Genomic DNA, 18528 nt, shown 5'->3' with positions numbered 1-18528 from the left:
CGTCTTCTCTATTTTTTTCTTGATTTCTCCGACATTTCTCCGACATTGTCCGACTTTTCCCCGACTTTGTCCAAAAGGTCGGATTTCCATTAAACCTGTGAACAAAAACTAGGTCGTCCCAAAGTAGGCCATTAAAGATCAAAGGCCTTCGTTGAATGGTGTTAATGAGGTGTGATGCAAACACCCAGAGTGACCATAGGTGTGAATATTAATGACTTCCTCCCCTTTCGACCTTTTGCATGTCACACATGAGTGCATCTGACTTTGGCAACTCCATATTTAAGCAGGAGGAAACTACTGTGTAATACAAGATGAAATACAGAAATGGCTTATTTTTTTGCAATTTAATTTCAAAGTTTCAAATTAATCCATTTGGACAAAGTCGGGGAAAGTCGGACAATGTCAGAGAAATCCGGCAAAGGTTAGGGAAACCGTTAATAAGTTGGAAAATGCCTCCCACTAGTGTATTGGGTACAGATTTGTGTAGACCGAATCTAAAAAGCCATTATTTTCCAATTACAATCTTGTGATCAAGGCGACATCGTTATTGAGTCATTATTGGGTCATTATTGGAGCAAATGTGATGGATGTTAATATATTTCAATTTAAACCTTTATTAGTGTTAGACGTTAGGGCAACGCGGTTGCCGAGTGTGTTCGCACCCTTCGTTGAGGACTTCCACTATCCCTCCGGGCGGCGACTCTTTTTTCTGAACCTTTCGTACAACACGATGTACATCAGCAAGATGTTCAACCAATCATAAAAAGGAAGCAAACTCGTAAAGTATGTACTAGATCCATGTAGAATACAGTACAGCTGCATACTTATTGATCGGGGTGTAAAGTGTGTACTGTGAATGATTCAAATCAGCTTACTATTTTGACGCTGGAATATGGTGGTTTTGTTGAATGTTTTGCCGATGTACACTGCGTCGTACGAAAACCACGATAAAACTTTCCAGCATCAAATAGTATAAAGATACTGGTTTAAATCATCTACTTTTCACTCCCGACCAATGATCGAGTATGCATCGGATGATGACTGTAGGAAAATGCTGTCGTATTTTTGTCTCCAAACTTGGTGCTCATCTTCTCGCTGAGTATTCATGTATACATCACAACACTACATCATGTACATAACTTACATACTGTACTTTACATGGATCTACCTGTTTTACGAGTTTTATGTCACAGATTTGCTAGCGTCTGATTGGTTGAAAGTTTTGCTGATGTACCCTGTGTAAAACTACATGTTTAGGAAAACAAAATACGCCTCTTGGTTCCTACCCCCATGTCACTGTGATTCTGAATTATTTCCTGCCTTGAACTCGTAATACTCCCTTAACAATTCTATATGAAATAGATGTTAAGTGTCAGTCCATGATACCACCATGCAGAGGGTGGCAAGGTGGGGGTCAACCGTTTTTAACGAGATTAGGTATGCAAGATCCTTCCACTAAGACATCATTACACAGCAATTGATGACTCTCAAAAATCACTAGCAACCGAGTTAGGGGCAGGCCTAGTTAGGGGGCTTGTTTTAGCTTTTTTCCCCCTATTTTTTTGTGTATTTTTGGGTCAATGTTGGGCACTCCTGCAGAGACTAAAAAAAATAGCTGGATTTCCCCCTTTGTATGATGGAAGTATTTGATGAGATCTTCCATTCTGCAACAGGTCATTGAGTAACACTTCATACTTTGGTCGTGCTAGGCCTAGTAATTATGCATACCTAGGGGCAGTGCTTAGGAAGAGCTCTCTATCGACGCTCATATCTCCAACACTGCAGGTCTTTGAATGCTGTGGCTTGCACATGATAAAGGTAATGATACCTACTTTCAAAATCAGAAATAAAATTTCCGGCCGCTTTTACTGTTTTCCCAGGATAAACCAAGGAAAAGGTGCTATTTTCCACCAAAATGACACTCATTGGCTAGTGCTGCCACCTTGTGTACACTTGATGAATTATAAAATAAATGCATAATGAACACATAATTTATGCTTGGTGCTGGCCATGAGGATTAGTAGTTACTGTCAACCACCATGATCACCCCCCCCCCCCCCCCATGCCTAGGCCTACTTACCTATTTTAAGGCCTACCGGTAAATAACTCCACTTGCATTTTCCCCCCAAAAAAGAACAAGCTCATCACTACAAATTTGCCCTTGATGAAAGCCCTTTGGGGAATTGGGCCCCATAGGTCCTGAAATGCTGATTTGAATTTCAAATAACATTTCGGCCTTGGCCTACCTGATGGCAACGTAATTGAATAAGCTACATGTAGGCCTTCTTACAGTCCGAAAACCTAAAGAAACCCCCCTTTTGGTGAGGATGCTAATGTTGACCCATCATTAACCTGTGTCATGCTGCCAGAGCATGTTGTAAGGGTTGGACCCCCCCCCCCATGGCTAAGGCACCTGAAGGGCATGTGGTATGACCTACTAATACATCTTTATCAACCCATGCAGGGATCATCCTGTTCCTAAGAACCTTGCAGAAGTGCTCTCACATACTAGTAACACCTTCCATTGCTAAGGAGCCAATTGACCAAAGGTGCAGTTCCTACTGTAATTACTGTTTGATGAGGACAACCCTGCAGTTGGCTGCACCGTCAGAGTACTGCTATTGGAAGTTTTTAGCTCCTTGGTTGGCGGTGAAATGTTCTCCTGGAGTTGCTCTAGCATTGGCTAAATTGTACATATACATGTACTGGAATGGAGAAGTTTTTCATGAACTGAGATACGGTACTGTCCAGTCCCTTAGGAGAGATCACAACTTTCCACATGCTACACTTGTACCTGTCTGCAGAGGACAGTGCTGCCACCTAAGAAGCAGGGACACTTTTTTTTTACAAATGGGTGATTTATTTACAAGCTAATATAATGATACATAGAAAAAAGGCTATTTTGCAGACAATAGCCAAACCACTACTAACCACTACTAGGGAGGGACCAATACTAGTAACACCTCATTTACGGTACTACATGTCATGCCCAAGTGCAGGATAGTATCAGGAGAGAGTCCCACTTTCCAGTAGCAGGCTTGGTTGTTCAAAACTGACATTAGCGCTACTAAGTATACTGACATTAAAAATCTATCTTGGCATTTACAATTGTTTACTGAAAGCCAAAGTTCAAATTTATCCCAAGATATCGCTATAAAATCATTTTTCAACCAAGCCCCGCATTTTACCTGATGAACCATCCCCTAGATATACTAGAACATCAAATCTGGATGTCCTTCATATTGCAGGTTATGTTAGTCAAGGGAGACAAAAACACAGCATGTAACAGTTTTAGGAAATTCAGCATGTATTTTCTTTAGAAAATGAGAGATGTATTGTAGAATGCGAACAATGCATTTGCAATCGATGGCGTGGAAAATCTCAGGTCAAGCCTGATGAATGTACATCCAATAAAGTCGTACCCTTTCATTCTAAATCAAGAATTCTTGATGTGTAGCTGACAACTTTCACTGGGCTAATTCTGCCCAGTCATGGCTCAAAGACCAACATTTCAGAAAATCTGTCTCCACCCTCTTATCATTTCTCTCTCCCAGCTCAAGAGTGCTTGACCAGCAGTCCTTATGATACTGTTGCAACAACATTACCCATCAAATTTGCCCTTCTGTCCCGTCTGCTGGGTTTTCTAAGGCGTCGGCTGGTTGAACAGAGGAAGAGGCAACAGCGGACTGAAAAAAAATATTGATGGAGAATCAGGTTTGGCTTAGAATCCCTCATTGCCAAGGAGATGGGAGCCAGAATGGCATCAAGGTTTTCAGCTTAGTCCCTCCTCTCTCATCAGTGACCTTCTTACATGTAAGTCAGTCGCTGCAGGCAGAATTAACCAATATTCACTTTGGCTTGCCCCGAATCTTCTCCCCTTTTTTTTCATTCAACTCACCTCTGTATCCATGGGTGCTGGTTCTACTTCTGGTTCTACATTTGCCACAGATACTCGATGTTTAGCCTCACATCCTTTACACAGAGCTGAAAAGGCACCAGATTATGGGGGTAATGATAATATGATGAGCAATATAATAGTGTGAGGACATGATGATGATGATAGACTTGTTTTGATAATGCGAACGGCCATGCTGATTTTGTACGGCAGTGAAGCATCACCTCCAGTGGCACTGGCAGGGAATCATAACTGGGACTTCCTGATCATCAAGCCAAGGCTCCAATCAACTTTCTAGGAAGAACACAAGTGAAGTGGTAAATCGTTATCACTCAGTTGGTTTTGCACCAAAGTTAGGTTTAGTCAGAGTGGGTATCATTACAGGCCTACTGCTTCTTTTCTACTTCAGTGATTTTGAGACTGATCCCTTACCTGAGCCAACTGGGACAAAAACTCCCCACTTGATGTATATTTCCCGAGACATCACTCGATGAACTGAACCACCATCTTTTCTGGGCTTCCGACTTGTTTTAGAGGGTTGATGAAGTGGGTGCTGGCATCTCCTTTGCTGATTCCATGATAAACTCAACTTGTATCGGTGGTTCGGGCATATTGTGGTGTCCAGAACTGGAGAACTCATATCAAACACGCCAGCACGAAGTGCTATGAGCTCCCATTCACTTTTGACTTGACTGGCTTTCCTGGAGGACATCCAACGCATCAAATGGGAGTGCACGTCCTACTTACATTGTTTCAAGGGGATCACACTCTTGTCATTGGGGTATGAAGCGTCAGTACCACACTCGATATCCTTGGATATGAAAGCAAATCCACATTTCAACTGTGATTTTTCAGGTTCCATTTTCAATAGACTATCACACAATGTACACGTGCATGTACACAATGCATTGTAACTGTAACTGTTGTTGTTGTTGTCGTTGCTGGTGTTCGTTTCCGCCTAGACCGCTAAGCCTCCACGGGGGTAATAAAGGCCTCTAGGTTGTTTGAGGGAGTGTGTGGGAGGGGCAAGGGAGAGGGGGGTTCACTAACATCTAAAAATGTAATTTTATTTGGAAAGCATGTGTATTTCGTCAGTTATCTGAGGGAATGGGCAAAAAATGGGCACCAGTGAGAAGGGCGCGACTCGACCCCCTCACCGGAAAACCGTGAGGGCGGCCGGATTTTTTTCTTTTGCAAATTAAAAAACAGCATTCTGACTTCCTTACCTGGAAGTGGCATCACCTAAAAAACTGCAGTGTTGGAGCTAAAGGAGAGTTAAAATTGCCTTTTTACTGAAATTTGAGATTGCATTGTTTTTGGGACGTACTGTACCTATCATTAAAATGTACCTGGGGCAAAACAAAAGGCATGAAAAGGTAGCTCAGATCATGTACTTTCAATTTCAATAGGCGGTGTTTAGTGATAATTCTGTTTGATGCACGAAAATTGACAAAAGACTTAGCCTATTTTGAGGGATAATGCATGTTTTTTTAAAAGGAAAATGAGTAGGAAATGGTTAACAGCCGTACCCCAAAACTGTGGGGTTATTTTCGAAACCAATCCACCAGCCTTCATAGTACCCTAGGACAGGTCTGTGGTAGAAATTACAACTAGATCTGTTGACCCCCCACCTTGCCACCATTTGCATGATCCTGCATGGTGGTATCATGGACTGAGACTTAACCGCTTGACACTATCTCAACCTCAACCTTAATATAGACAAACACCAATCTTCAGTTGACGATCTCACTTCAAACTGTCCCTATCTTTAGCGCTAATTATCTAGTTGTAATATTCCAAAATGCATCTTTTGATGTACGCCTCTTGTTTCCTTTTTCCAGAATTGCTGGGGAGTACATCACCTGGATGATGCCAGCCTTACCGGTAAGGACTACGTTTTATAATGCGGGTGCTTGGATTCGATTAAAGTTGGCTGCAAAAGCCACTAAATCCCCTTAATACGTTTTCACATTGACCGCTGCATTCGACTTCCAGACACCATTCGGCGACTTGTGTGAAGCCACATTATTTGTTGTGAAGCGCTCTTCAATATGAGACTGAATGATTGATTGAATCAGAAAACAGAATCAGTATCAGAAATAAGCCCGCTAGAACAGGCGCAATAGTAAGTGGACTCATCAATCATTGAAATGTTATGAAAATATTGTCGACATCCAGTTTTTATCAATCATTCCTAAAGGCCTTGGAGTCGGATTCCCTCCTACTGTTCACAGTGAAAATGCGCCAACGAAGTCTCGTCTCGAATTTCAGCGGTTATGATAAGGCATCCAAAACGGTTTGGGTTAGTACAAAATATGTGACTCGCTCTACCAAAACTAGGCGCTTGTCGCATCTGAACTCGACAGGTTGATACGGACTTGTTGTTCATTTCCCTATTGTAGACCTTTTGTGAAATGTGACCAAATCAGTTTGTAATAGATTTCACAAAAGGTCTACAATAGGGAAATTAACAACAAGTCCGTATCAACCTGTCAAGTTCAGATGCGACAAGCGCCTAGTTTTGGTAGAGCGGGTCACATATTGATGCAGTCTAAAAGCATTCAAAATAAAAATAATCATTCATTGTGAAATTCACAAGATTTGAGGTGTTCTAAAATAGAAACTGATACCTCACTGTCGGTATTGATTGTCTTCCCCAAAACTGCTCGGGGAGAGCTAAAATACCCAACAGTTTAGCCCCGCCCACGCGCGTCATGTAATGTGTTATGTTATGAGTTATTTTCAGACCAGAGTATGGTACCATATTGGGTTAATGTACTTATGAATTTGAGTTGATGATACATGTATATGTTTTTGCTTTACTTCAATCATTGTATATTGCTTAGTTAATGGTCAGTAGGTTAGTTGTGCGAATGAATCAGTAATTTTCTGACCTTGGCCACGTTGGAAGATACGACATAGTAATTTGAGAAACAATGGGTGACCTGCACGGGCCACGTAAACATTGACCAGTGGTCAATCCATCTTGTGTGAGCTGATCTATTGTGTAAAATGTGATATATAGTGCACTGATATAGTAAGTCTTGTTAGCTTGAAGTGGAAGGCTTGCCGCACCGTAACCTGAATGTAATTAAGGGGGTCGGCAAACAATTGGGCAACAAAGTCCACCTCAGTCATGAAAATGGGTACATAGACCCTAGATTTTGGGAGGCACAAACACAAGAAACAGGAGAAGGGCGCAGTCCACCCGGGGACAACCTCAGATCCTGTCATAGGTCCTGTCACGCGCTATTAATTGGTGACACAACTAAAACCTCCAGTTTGATATCATCAGTTTCTTAAATCAAGACTCGAATAAGCCTCAAATTGCATGCCCGTCAACCCCCCCCCCGGCCGGTGCCTCTTTTCGCTCTACCCGAGTGGTCTTGATCACACAATCATGGACTGTTTGCACGATATTTATATTATCTTTTTGATCAATTTTTTGCCATTACTTGTAACAATTTTCACAAGAGATAGTTTTCATCAACTTAAATAAGTGACCATTGATAATAATTATCTTATCAATACCTTATCGTTAACCAGAAGCAATTTAGAGCAGAAACAATCAACGAAAGTGTTGTGAAATTGATGTGAACTAATGTGTGCTAAATTCATGATCGACATTGGAGAGATATAAACTTGTGTATTAAAGGCGAGCCCTCCGACAAGTAAAATGTGCACCCTGGTTTACGACAATAACATGTGTCCATCCTTGGACAACATAAGCAAAACTACATTGTATATCACCACGATGAAAAAAGTCATATATTTTAGGCCGGGTCTATTTGGCAAGCCGCTCGCCGAACAGGCATCTTTTTTTTGTCCTGTTTGGAGAGCCGCTTGCCAAACAGCACTAAAAGCCACCCTGTTCGGCCAGCCGGACTTGCCAAACAGGTAAAAAATCTACCCTGTTTGGCGAGCTGGAGACTTTACTTTAATATTAATGAGTTCGGCTCTCCATTCAGGACAAGAAAAAGTCGCTGTTTGGTAAGCCGGGCTTGCCAAGTAGTCACTTCCATATTTTTAACAACTCCCCCTATATCAATCACAGATTTTCAAATTGTCAGCCACATGTAGCTGAGATCAATATCTACCTGTTTCCAGTTTGTCCGATCTCATTACCAGCATGAACTATATTGTGCAATAGACACTTGAACAGACGCAATTGGTCAACAGTCACAGTTTTAGACTAATAATGGATCCCTGGTTTTGAAATTCTGTCGGTTGAGCTGTCAAAAAGGAGAGCTAACTTCCGTGTTAAGCGACGTTCAGAAAATTAAAACAGTCATGAGTGGATTATAACTGTGGTCTGAGAGTCTATTATAGATGAGGGTGAGGGAGTAATTGGGTCACCATTCAACCAAAATTGGAGAGATCCCCTATACTCTTCCATCAGGAAACACAGTGGCACTTCTCTTTACTGACACCTCTGTTGATTAAGGACACTATGTTTGGTCTCAAATCGGTTGTTTCCATTCAATTCGACCTCTCTAATCAGGACACCTCTCTATCAAGGACAGCATTTGTCAGTCCCGGGGTGTCCTAAATAGACAGGTTCTATCTACTGTAGAAGACAGAACTTGAGAGGTTGAAACATGTATTTTATCTTTGAGTGATCTTAATATGAGTGTTCACTCATGGTCAAAGTTCACCAGTTTTCTTCAACTTTCTCGAAAACCACTGGGTCAAAAATTACCCGGATACTACCGATGTGTAGAGTAATTCCTAGGTTATAAGTTGGTCTAGATTTACCGACAGGTATCATGATGTAATGATGATGCGATGTAATTTGTATGGACAACCCCTCAACTTTTTTATCAACCAATTTTCTTTGGCGTTTTTTTTCTCACTATAATATGTCTCCATTGTTCAGAAGACATAGTAGCATGGTCTGCCACAACAATTACCAATGAAAATGCGTTTTTCTCACCTTTTTCCTTAGCAATTTCCACCAGTATTCCAAGCTGACCAAGCACTAATAAAATGGTCCCCGATTGTGTGATATACCACGACTCATAATTGGATAATTAAGCACACGTTACATAAACACTCATAACACTCATCAAATCACTGTCTGTTGGCTTGAACTTCAGAACTTAAAATTACGAAGATGGCCTGTCTGAGCCATAGAAATATGACAAACTGTGGTCATCCAAACACTTGTTTCTTTATTCAAATTCACTTTGTGTTAGTTTTCTGCCAGGAAAATGAGGACAAGGGCCATGTTATTAGTTAAGTTTATGCAGTGCAGGGCCTCAGTGCGAAAAGTTACAAATATGGGACAACTAGGGCAATGCAATGAGAATAATCCGGAATTTAGTGTCTTAAACTGTATTTTCCTACAATGTGTTTCTCCTGGTAAAAGAAAACCAGAAAAAAGTTGATTAGGGGGTGTCCATACAAATTACATTACAGCATCATTACATCATAATACCTGTCGGTAGTTTTAGCTTCATCGTATAGCCTAGGAATTTCTCTACACCTCGATAGTACCCGGGCAATTTTTGATCCAGTGGTTTTCGAGAAAATTGAGGAAAACTGGTGTCCATAAACTTTTGACCACGAGTGTACAATGTTATGTTTTGACAATGACCCTTCTTTCCATTGCAGGCGATTTTCGTACAGGAGATAATGCTGCAGTACCTTCGATGTCAGGTAAGTTCTTCAACAAGAGCCTAGCCTACCCAACCCACTCCATTCCTCCATCTTTCAAAATAAAATAAAATTCGTTCGAAAGACTTGGATTCCGTCAATTGCATATAAAAGCGCTTCGCCAACAAGTGTTTTTTATCGCGGAAACCTGTATCGCCATTGAATGTGACTCAGATAGCGAGATTGTTGATTTTAATTTATCATCGACAGCAACTTTTCAATTTCAATCGTCATATTGTCATCGCTACGTCGCAGCTTGCAATGATAAACGCTGCTCGTTTGCGGAGCGTTTAAAAGTCTCAGGACTATTTTTTGTGCGTTGAATTCCGACTCGGACCAGGTTGTGACTGCTGACAAACTTGGAAGACGTTTTGTTTTCTAAAATTCTACTTAATTTCACTACTGGTTCACTGGCAAGTTACATAATGAAGAAGCAAATACCTGTGAACTAGGCAAAGACAAGGCCTGGATGTGCCAATTTATTCATTCGGCAGGAGCCATCACGAGTGGCTAACGACTACGTCGCGTAACTGGGCTTGTTATTAACGTCCCGAGGTGCGCTGTCGGAAAACCACTGCTCGAATGTACATGACCACTCATTTATGAAAACATGAGGACTTATTCGTCCCAGTCATATAATGAAGTATCATTTATTCCTCTGTGAAAATATCATGCCCATGTCTGAGCCGGAAAGGTTTGAATTCACCGAGAAAGAAATTCGGTATGAAAAATTGTTCAGATGAATTTTGTCACTTGACCTAGAAAATTGGCGTGACGTAGCTTATCAATAATTTGTTGCTTTTATTTCAGAATATCTTGTTGCCCACGGTGATCATAGGCGCGATAGGCATCGGGACATGCGCATTGACGCATTACCTCTTTCTTTATGTATTTGACTTTGGATACATGTAAGTCGGGTCTATATTTCCACAGTCCAAACAAACTTGCGGCAAGTTGTTCAATTGTTGTAAAAGCAGTATGATAATGTTTACAAAAGAAGTATTAAGTATAAGTGGGTCAGTCATCAACGTATTGGTTTTGCCTTTTAGGGTCAAATAATATGTCACAAATGCAAGTGCCTATCATAATTTTACACTGCGTCCATTACACGAGCCAACAATCTAGGAATGAGGGTTTATTTGAAAGACTCTCGTTCAACATCAACATCAAAAAGCGAAAACCGCTACGACTGCCATCTGAACGCCTGCCGTTGAACTAAACCTCCGATGTGCAAAACAGGTCAATGGGCCTCTCTCTGACTGACCGACCATGAACGCTGAAAAGTGCATAGAATTTGTTTTGAATAGAGTTTATCTGAGCGACGAAGGGAATTAAATCTGCGTTCAAATGGCATGTAGTAAGCATTAGGTGAGAAGATCGCCTCTTGTCAAAAGTGTTGGCTGTATGTGAACCCCAACCTTTAATACACTAAAGAACAGACTCCCAAATCCCGATCCCATCTTTGAAATGGGCAATCACTTCGTTTTGAAAGAGTCCTTAAGGAGGATTTAAAGTTCTAGCCAAAATATGTGGTGCCAATCGTCCCTAATATGAAACACTCTTCGTCCAAATACCTCGAGTTGAGCACGTTACACACGAGGGATTTCTAACCAACTTAGTTGGTTTTAAAATTAAGAACAGGTGCATAGGTGACTGGAAGTTGAGAGTCGTTCACCGACTCACACGAAAGACATAATCGCAGCAATATTTAGGTCCTGCACTATTTTTAGGCCAAAACCTTGGTCAAGGCTGAGTGCAAAAATCTATTATTTCTGGCGGGGAAATCTTAGATCTAGAAACATGGCTGCCAATGATTTTGTTGTGTACAATGAGAGGAAGAAAAAGGAGATTTTATCTATTATTATTGTAAAAAGTATCAGTGAAAAGAGGAAAAGGAGAAATCGATGGGATAATAGGAGGTTTTGGGCAAAACCCTGGATTATGAGAAGGTACAGCCTTGGCGCCTATGGGACTCTATAAAGGTAAAGAGTCAAAATATGGCCCAACTATGTTGTTGACTGAATCACATCGAGAAATAGAACAAGTCGGTAGTGCAGCCAGCAACTCCAACCAATCAGGCAAAGTATCAGTTACCTGGTCTGCGTTGCAAACACACGAAAGATTTGAGTTGGCCGATTCCTGTTATGAATTCAAATTCCAACTAAGTTGGTGAGAAATCCCTCGTGTGTAGCGGCTTAACGATTTCATTGTCGAGGCTCTTCGGGTATTCTGTTATTCTCGAAGGCTCTCAAATAACTATATCCTCATTCATTATTTTCGGACTTTCTCAGCACGCGTGTTTTTCCAAATTAACATACTGTACTGTATATTCAACATTTCGTTTTAACCTTTTCTTAAATTTCAAATTTGAAATATTTTTTTGTGACTAGCAATATACTGTTTGCTTACTTACCCGATCTAGTCAGACATCATAACAGGCATGCAAACGGCTCTAAAATTCCTAATATTTTTTGTGCCTCCCTAACATTCCAGTCTTTCCAGCAAATTTTCCTAAAATTTCCTATGTTTTCTTTCGGGTAACATCCGCGCTGCCTCGCATCATCTCTTTGATGATGTTGAGGCACATGGCAAGATGGTAGATGCTCTTCATCTGATGCCTGAAAAAAGAAATTTTGGTATGGTGGGATATCAGCTTCATACGTCCTTTCTTTGCATCTCAAAGGGTAAACGGTAACTGGGTATAGTATATTGTTTCTCAAGATGTAAGCCCGTTAGTGCAATGCATAAGATCTACGTAAGTACCTGTAGTATGGAAACATCTGAAAATATTGGAATTATAACCTTCAAATTGACCTAAAACGTCCTAATTTTGAGCCAAATTATCGCTCAAAATCCATTAATGTTCTCCCTAAAATGTGCTAGTTGGCTGTTCGCATGCCTGTATAATCTAAAATGGTTTCTGAATACTCTAGTGAGGACCTTAGATATAAACCTGTTGATCTCATCAAACTCAACACCTTCATTTCATAAAGACGATGTTGACGGTGGTTCGGCGAAACAATTTCGTCTGATAGTCATGACGCCAAGTTTCGGCCTGGTCTGGCTGTAACTTCCTAGTAATCAATGAAGCGGTTTTTAGATCTAAGCATTCTCAGTTTTGATATACAGTTGGTTGCCAACTCCAATTTGTCTAATGATTCTGGCCTCAGTGCCGATTTCGAAGTAACCTTACTAAAGCGCTCTTGGATCAATAAACCGAGAGTATTAGGGATGGAGGGCTGATTGACAGTTTTGCGGTAACGTTGTAGCTTTTCTTCTGCAGCGGCTCGGCAGTGTCCCAACTCATCTCGTTCTACCTGATGGCCATCCTATTGGTTCTTTACACCCTCATCAGTAAGGTCTTCAAGCCAACTTGGGGAGGTACGTACTTCTGGCATTTATGACAAGCGCAGCTATTAGACAGGATTAGCAGCCGCCCGACTCCGGCTCCGATTACGAGATGATTCCCGTTTTGCATTCTACATTCATCAACTGCAAAGGTTATCCAGTAGTGTGTTCGTGCTCGTGAAACACGGATAGTCCTGCATCTACTCGTAAGCGCTCTCCGACAACAAATTTCTCTTTTCTCATCCTCGCTTCAGGGCATTTCCCTGTTGTTTCTTGAATAGCATTCCACGACGTTACTATTTATAGCTCACAAGGTCATTTGAATAAGATATTGATGACGTTTTAGTCACGTGACAGTCGGACATCGACACTTACTTCTACGCATTTGAGCTTATTTCAAAGTCAATTATCTTTGACCCTGCATTGTTTTTAGCATGAATGATACCATAGAGTCAGAGAGAGAAATATTCAGAACAATTATGTAGTATTTCCAACACTCGGACATGTGCCAGATTGAATCCAACTGCCATAGTTAGAACGCCTGACTCCATTACGAAACGGAGGGAAATGGAGGGCAGCAGCTGCAGTGACCTCATTATCGCGGAATGCTATTCATATGATCTACGCGAAACGCTAATGGCCAGTGATGAACTTTTGACAGCAAGAACACTCGTTAAAAGGGGCGTTTTTGTCGGGTGCAAGTTCCGCCATGTTGTTACAGCTGGTGTGCATACAACCAGACTTGTTGCATTTGCTGCCCTTTAACAGAGTAGAGAATAACCGGAAGGTGCCAGATATACATGTACATGTATCATTTAGCAACCGTTACCAGTGTCGGGGCTAGGAGATTGGTGTGCATACAGTCATGTATACATCAAAAGTACATCAACTCGTCTCGAAGGCTCGATCATAACCGTTTGAAGTGAATATATGCGCACCTTTCCTCGTGCTAGGAGTCGGAGTCGGGCGGAAGCTATAATCCTTTCTATTACTTTGCTGTACTCACTTTTAAACGTTATATCGCAATAATAAAACCTGATCCTACAATGACACAGTCTCACTATGGATGTTGACTCCGATTTGAGTTAGATCTCCATGCATCGACCCATTCCACTTGAAACGATGCACTGTAAGTGGTTTCCTGGAGTTGGGATCTACCCTGTGACGTCTTGGTGCTGATGTAGATTTTTCCGACTTTACGCTGACGGCGCTTGATTACCCCGCAACTGTGACGATAAATGGAAATGAAGTTGCGTCGTCATAGTAGATTGACGTGAACTCGGATCTCGGCGTGCACTCACGTGGCAGGAAAGGTATTTCGCGCCAGGACTAAGGCGAACTAAAAATACTGAATAACGCGTTTTTCTACGATATAAGAGCTGAAACGATGTTGGAAAAGCATCAAACACGTTAAGAAAAACAGTTTACTGATAAACCAAAGGAAGACCAAACATACTGCAATAAAAGCCGCCCATCCTTTAACGAGAATAGTATTCTTAAAGCAGAATGCACTTCGAGCTACTTGATCTTGATCGATTGAAAGATGACACTTTCACAGTCCCAGACACGCGGATAGATTTCTTCGTTGCCACAAAGTTGCCTTTCCCGGTGGCTCATAATTTTTTTTTTTTCAGGTTGGACTGTCGATGTTTTCTATGACTGGGGTGTGTTTCTCAAGATGGCTATGGCAGGGTTGTTGATGGTTGGTCTCGAGTGGTGGAGCTTTGAGATCGGCACAGTATTAGCAGGTAAACGTTTAAGGTTTTATAAATAGGCAACACTGTTTTGGCTAGAATTGTAAAATCTTAGAGTGATTAGAATTCTTTCAAAAGGTAGTGAAAGACTATTCTAAAATACCTTGGTACCGTAAAGTCAACTTTTAAATGGAAAATGCATAAGCCTCGTTCTGAGAGTGGAGTGTTTTGGACACGCAACCAAGATGCTCTACCAAAGTCCCCTCGGGTTGCACTAAAATGTGGAAACCGGGCTGCGACGTCAATGGAATTTCAGCTCACTTCAGAAGTTTGAGGCTCTCAAAACACTGCTTCAAACACAAATCAGCCAAGGAAGCATCAACCACCCTAAGTTTTTTAATGAGCACTACACATTATTTGCCGAGAGAAACGCTCCAAATAGCTTTGCGCGGATTTTAGCATCACTTGAGCGAGCCGATGCGGACTTCCTATGCGCGCTGTACAAAATGTACATGTCTCATTTTCTGTAACGTTGCCGTAACATAATGTAAACAACGGCGCTACCTGCGCTCCGGGCCGGCGATGGATGGAATTTGCCAAATTCGCACATATTCAAGTTATTTTCGTGGCCTATCTCTTTAAGTTTGAGGTATTTTAGAATAGAAATTGAACCCTCGGCTTCGGACCTTGGTTGAGTTACCAAGACACTCTCGGGTGGAGCTAAAATCGGCTCGGGTTTGGACTGTATCCAACCAAGGTCCTCCGCCTCGGGTTAAATTCCTTAATTAAAAACTTGGGGCACTTTTTTCTGAAAAACTAAGAACAGGCTCCCAATTTTTTTAAATTTGCCATCACTTGGTTTGGTAGGAGTTCTAATTGCTTAAGGTTTTTAAGTTCAGGCCGATATGGTGGTGCGTATGGTTGACCTCAACTTCAGGAAAATGACATGTGCCGTGGGCTACTTAATATACATGTACCGGCATGAAAAATATAATGAATTGCAAAGCACTTTATACCAAACTAAAGTCTCGAAGCGCTTTTGCAATACATTCTTAAAATTAAAAAGTGAAGGTAACTATTTAATAGTTATCTTTTACTACTCCGTTAGTTGCTATTGCACCGTTTGTGAAATTTGTTGTTGAACTATCAAAATAGCAATCCTTAACCATTTCAAATGTAGTTTTTACTAGAACAACTGGAACAACTGGAACAACTAATTAATGGTTAGTTTTTTTTTTGCTAATTTCACACTTGGTGCAATAGCAACTACCAAATTAGTCATATTTACTAATACATTTTGAGAGTGTACTTTCTTAGCCTAATCCAGATAACTTTCAGTAGAAACCAATGAGTGCCCATACTGCGCTACACTGCGCCATCACGTCAGTTGAGAGCTACAAATAGCATTTTTGATTACGTGAGCCGCGCCTGCACGTGTACGCGCGACTTGATTCGTTGACGTTCTCGTCAGCATTGAGGCTTCAAATCCGCCTGACTGATATCGACATCCCATGACCATAATTGTCATTTTCGTGGGATGATGGTAAATTGAAGAAATTGAAGTATGCTAGTGACAAGTGTGGTTGATGAAATGATGTGAGTTCAGTATTAAGGTTGGATTCCTCGTTTAGGTTTTACAATTTTTTGACACTCGCAAACCGTAACCTCTTCTCCGGAGAATGCACTTAACAGGGCTCGGTCGCGACATCCTTCGTAAAGTCGCCTCTAATGTGCATTCACCAACAACTTTGAATGAGTACCAGGAGAAGGGCTGTCAAGCATGCTACAAGTGTTAGTGGGAGGGCCTCGCGCCAGGACCTTCCTCTCTCAGGTGTGACGCTCTTCCACTATATTCCACCATGCTCAATGCTGATTTTGTCAAACATGCTAGGGGACGCTATGTCATGCTAGGTATTCTTTTTCATCTTTTGCAGCGGCATATAATCTTTGTCGATGATGATGCATGATTCGTATGATGGTGACAAATCTCACTCTTACAACCTGTTAGCCCATTCTATCTAGTAGGTGACCCCTGATAAAACATTTTATTTCTTCTTATACAGGTTTGCTTGGCTCAGTTCCACTTGGCGCCCAGTCCATTGCATTTCAAGTCGCTTCAATGGCATACATGGTAAGAAATTTGTCAGTCGGTCAATAAACTACTGTTTGGTGGTCGCTCCACACTCATGATATCAGGGCAACTCCTTACTAACTGAGTTCATGTTTCTACAAAATATCAGTTGAAAGTTGCTTCTTGACCTGGTCATTCACTAGATTTACTCGATGCATGTTGTGTGGTCAGGATATGGGACAGAGGCTCAGAACGAAGGTTGACAAAAAATGGCTTGTCGCGTTCTTGACTCTGTCATAACGGCCACGAGCCCACCATAAAATACCAAAACCAAGAAGGCTCATATGAAGTCCGAAATCCGAAATTTATAACCCGAAATTTGAAATCCAATATTAACTAATCAGAGGAAAGCTTACCAAAAAGTAATTGGGGGTTACAAACGATTTGGTGACTCTCGCCCGAATAAGCGACCCAACCAAATAAGTGACACAAAATTAACTTATAAAAAAACATAACCGAAAAAGTGACACAGAATCAATCGATAAGGTGGCAAAGCCGAATAAGTGATATAAAATCGACCGATTAGGCATTCGAATAAGTGACAAAACGAAATCAACGTATCAAAATAACCTCATCTTCCAAGGGGAGTATACACGAGTTGCCATACACGAGTTGCAAGCGCTTCTTATATTATTATCACATAGACTGCCTAGATATCCATCAAACATCGTTTAATGTGTCGGGGGGGGGGGTCTGTTAAGTGAACACTCGCCTGAATTACATGTGTATAGGATAACCACCATAGAGGGGCGCACTATAACTGGTCTGCGCCGTGACGTCATCTCCAAGTCCGGAAGCATTGGCTTCTGGTCGTTTCTGTGCTCGTTAAGAGATACGAACCTAGGTTCAAACTCACTAAACATATACATGTACTGCCTGAAGGGGAAAGGGGGCAATAAGCAAAACTGTACCCACTAGCTGTACCCTGTACCCATGTAGGCTCTCAGTCATTGAGTGTTATTGATTGCACGTCTACACATATTCGCCGCAGTTCTTGGAGTGCTTTGTAAAATAGAAAGGCAGCCTTATGATTGATGTTTGTTTCACTCGCAAAATTCTTGTGATATTTCCTTCATCTGAATCAGTCATTCTGCAAACGGTGTTTTTCTTTTGCCAACTAAAAGATCGACATGTTGTCGTTATGATGCAGTTTATAGCACATTCTGATAATGTCACCCTTGTTGCAGTACTAAACACGGCAGAAATTATGATCTTGCTCATCCTCCTCCGAAAAATTCTCCCTGAAATATATTGGGTTGGCGGCTAGTCCTTGGAGGGAGGGGAACGCCATTAGCGCTAGTAGGAGGCTTTTTCCGACTTTTTTTAAATAAATGTAATAAATGTTAGAGAAACCGTTGAAACGGTTTCTCTAACATTTTACCTGATTTCTCCGACATTGCCCGACTTTGTACAAAAGGTCGGATTTCCAGAAAACCTTCGAAAAAAATAGGGCTTCCCAAAATAGGCCATTAAAGATCAAAGGCCTAAGTTGAAATGGGTTAATGAGATGTGATTCAAACTCCCAGAGTGAACCTAGGTGTGAATACTAATTAGCTCCTCTCCTTGGACCCTTTGCATATCACACATGGATGCATCTTGGATGGCCCACTCCAGGGCAGACTTCTACAAAAATGGGCCTTACTAGATAAATGTTTTAAAGAAACAAAACCTTATGAATTCAAGAAATTGTTGATGTACTGAACTGTTTCATTGACAGTATTTGCATGCATAATACAGACCAATACCTTCATGTTTGTTCAATACCATTGGTAAAAGTGTTGTTTTTGAATTAAACTTCTTGAATT

The 18528-nt window shown here is 41.2% G+C and overlaps 1 protein-coding gene and 1 long non-coding RNA gene across 2 annotated transcripts in view; one reads left to right on the top strand and one right to left on the bottom strand.

Annotated features, from left to right (window-relative positions):
• The window catches only part of LOC135501695 (multidrug and toxin extrusion protein 1-like), a 38699-nt gene that overhangs the window by 5567 nt on the left and 14604 nt on the right, over positions 1 to 18528 (top strand). Inside the window, exons 7-12 of the mRNA XM_064793938.1 lie at positions 5737 to 5779; positions 9509 to 9553; positions 10361 to 10458; positions 12834 to 12931; positions 14533 to 14646; positions 16656 to 16723. Coding sequence (XP_064650008.1) covers positions 5737 to 5779; positions 9509 to 9553; positions 10361 to 10458; positions 12834 to 12931; positions 14533 to 14646; positions 16656 to 16723 — 466 coding nt within the window. The remainder of the gene's footprint in view (positions 1 to 5736; positions 5780 to 9508; positions 9554 to 10360; positions 10459 to 12833; positions 12932 to 14532; positions 14647 to 16655; positions 16724 to 18528) is intronic.
• Positions 3378 to 4604, bottom strand: LOC135501843 (uncharacterized). The gene is made up of 3 exons (XR_010449655.1): positions 4328 to 4604; positions 3899 to 3984; positions 3378 to 3686 (listed from the first exon to the last, which is right to left on the bottom strand). It is a non-coding gene; the product is annotated as an uncharacterized LOC135501843 (long non-coding RNA).

This window comes from Lineus longissimus, chromosome 17 (assembly GCF_910592395.1).
Source record: "Lineus longissimus chromosome 17, tnLinLong1.2, whole genome shotgun sequence".
NCBI classification, from domain to species: domain Eukaryota; kingdom Metazoa; phylum Nemertea; class Pilidiophora; order Heteronemertea; family Lineidae; genus Lineus; species Lineus longissimus.
Note: the sequence above shows the minus strand (reverse complement) of the source record. Positions and strands in the feature narration are given on the sequence as shown.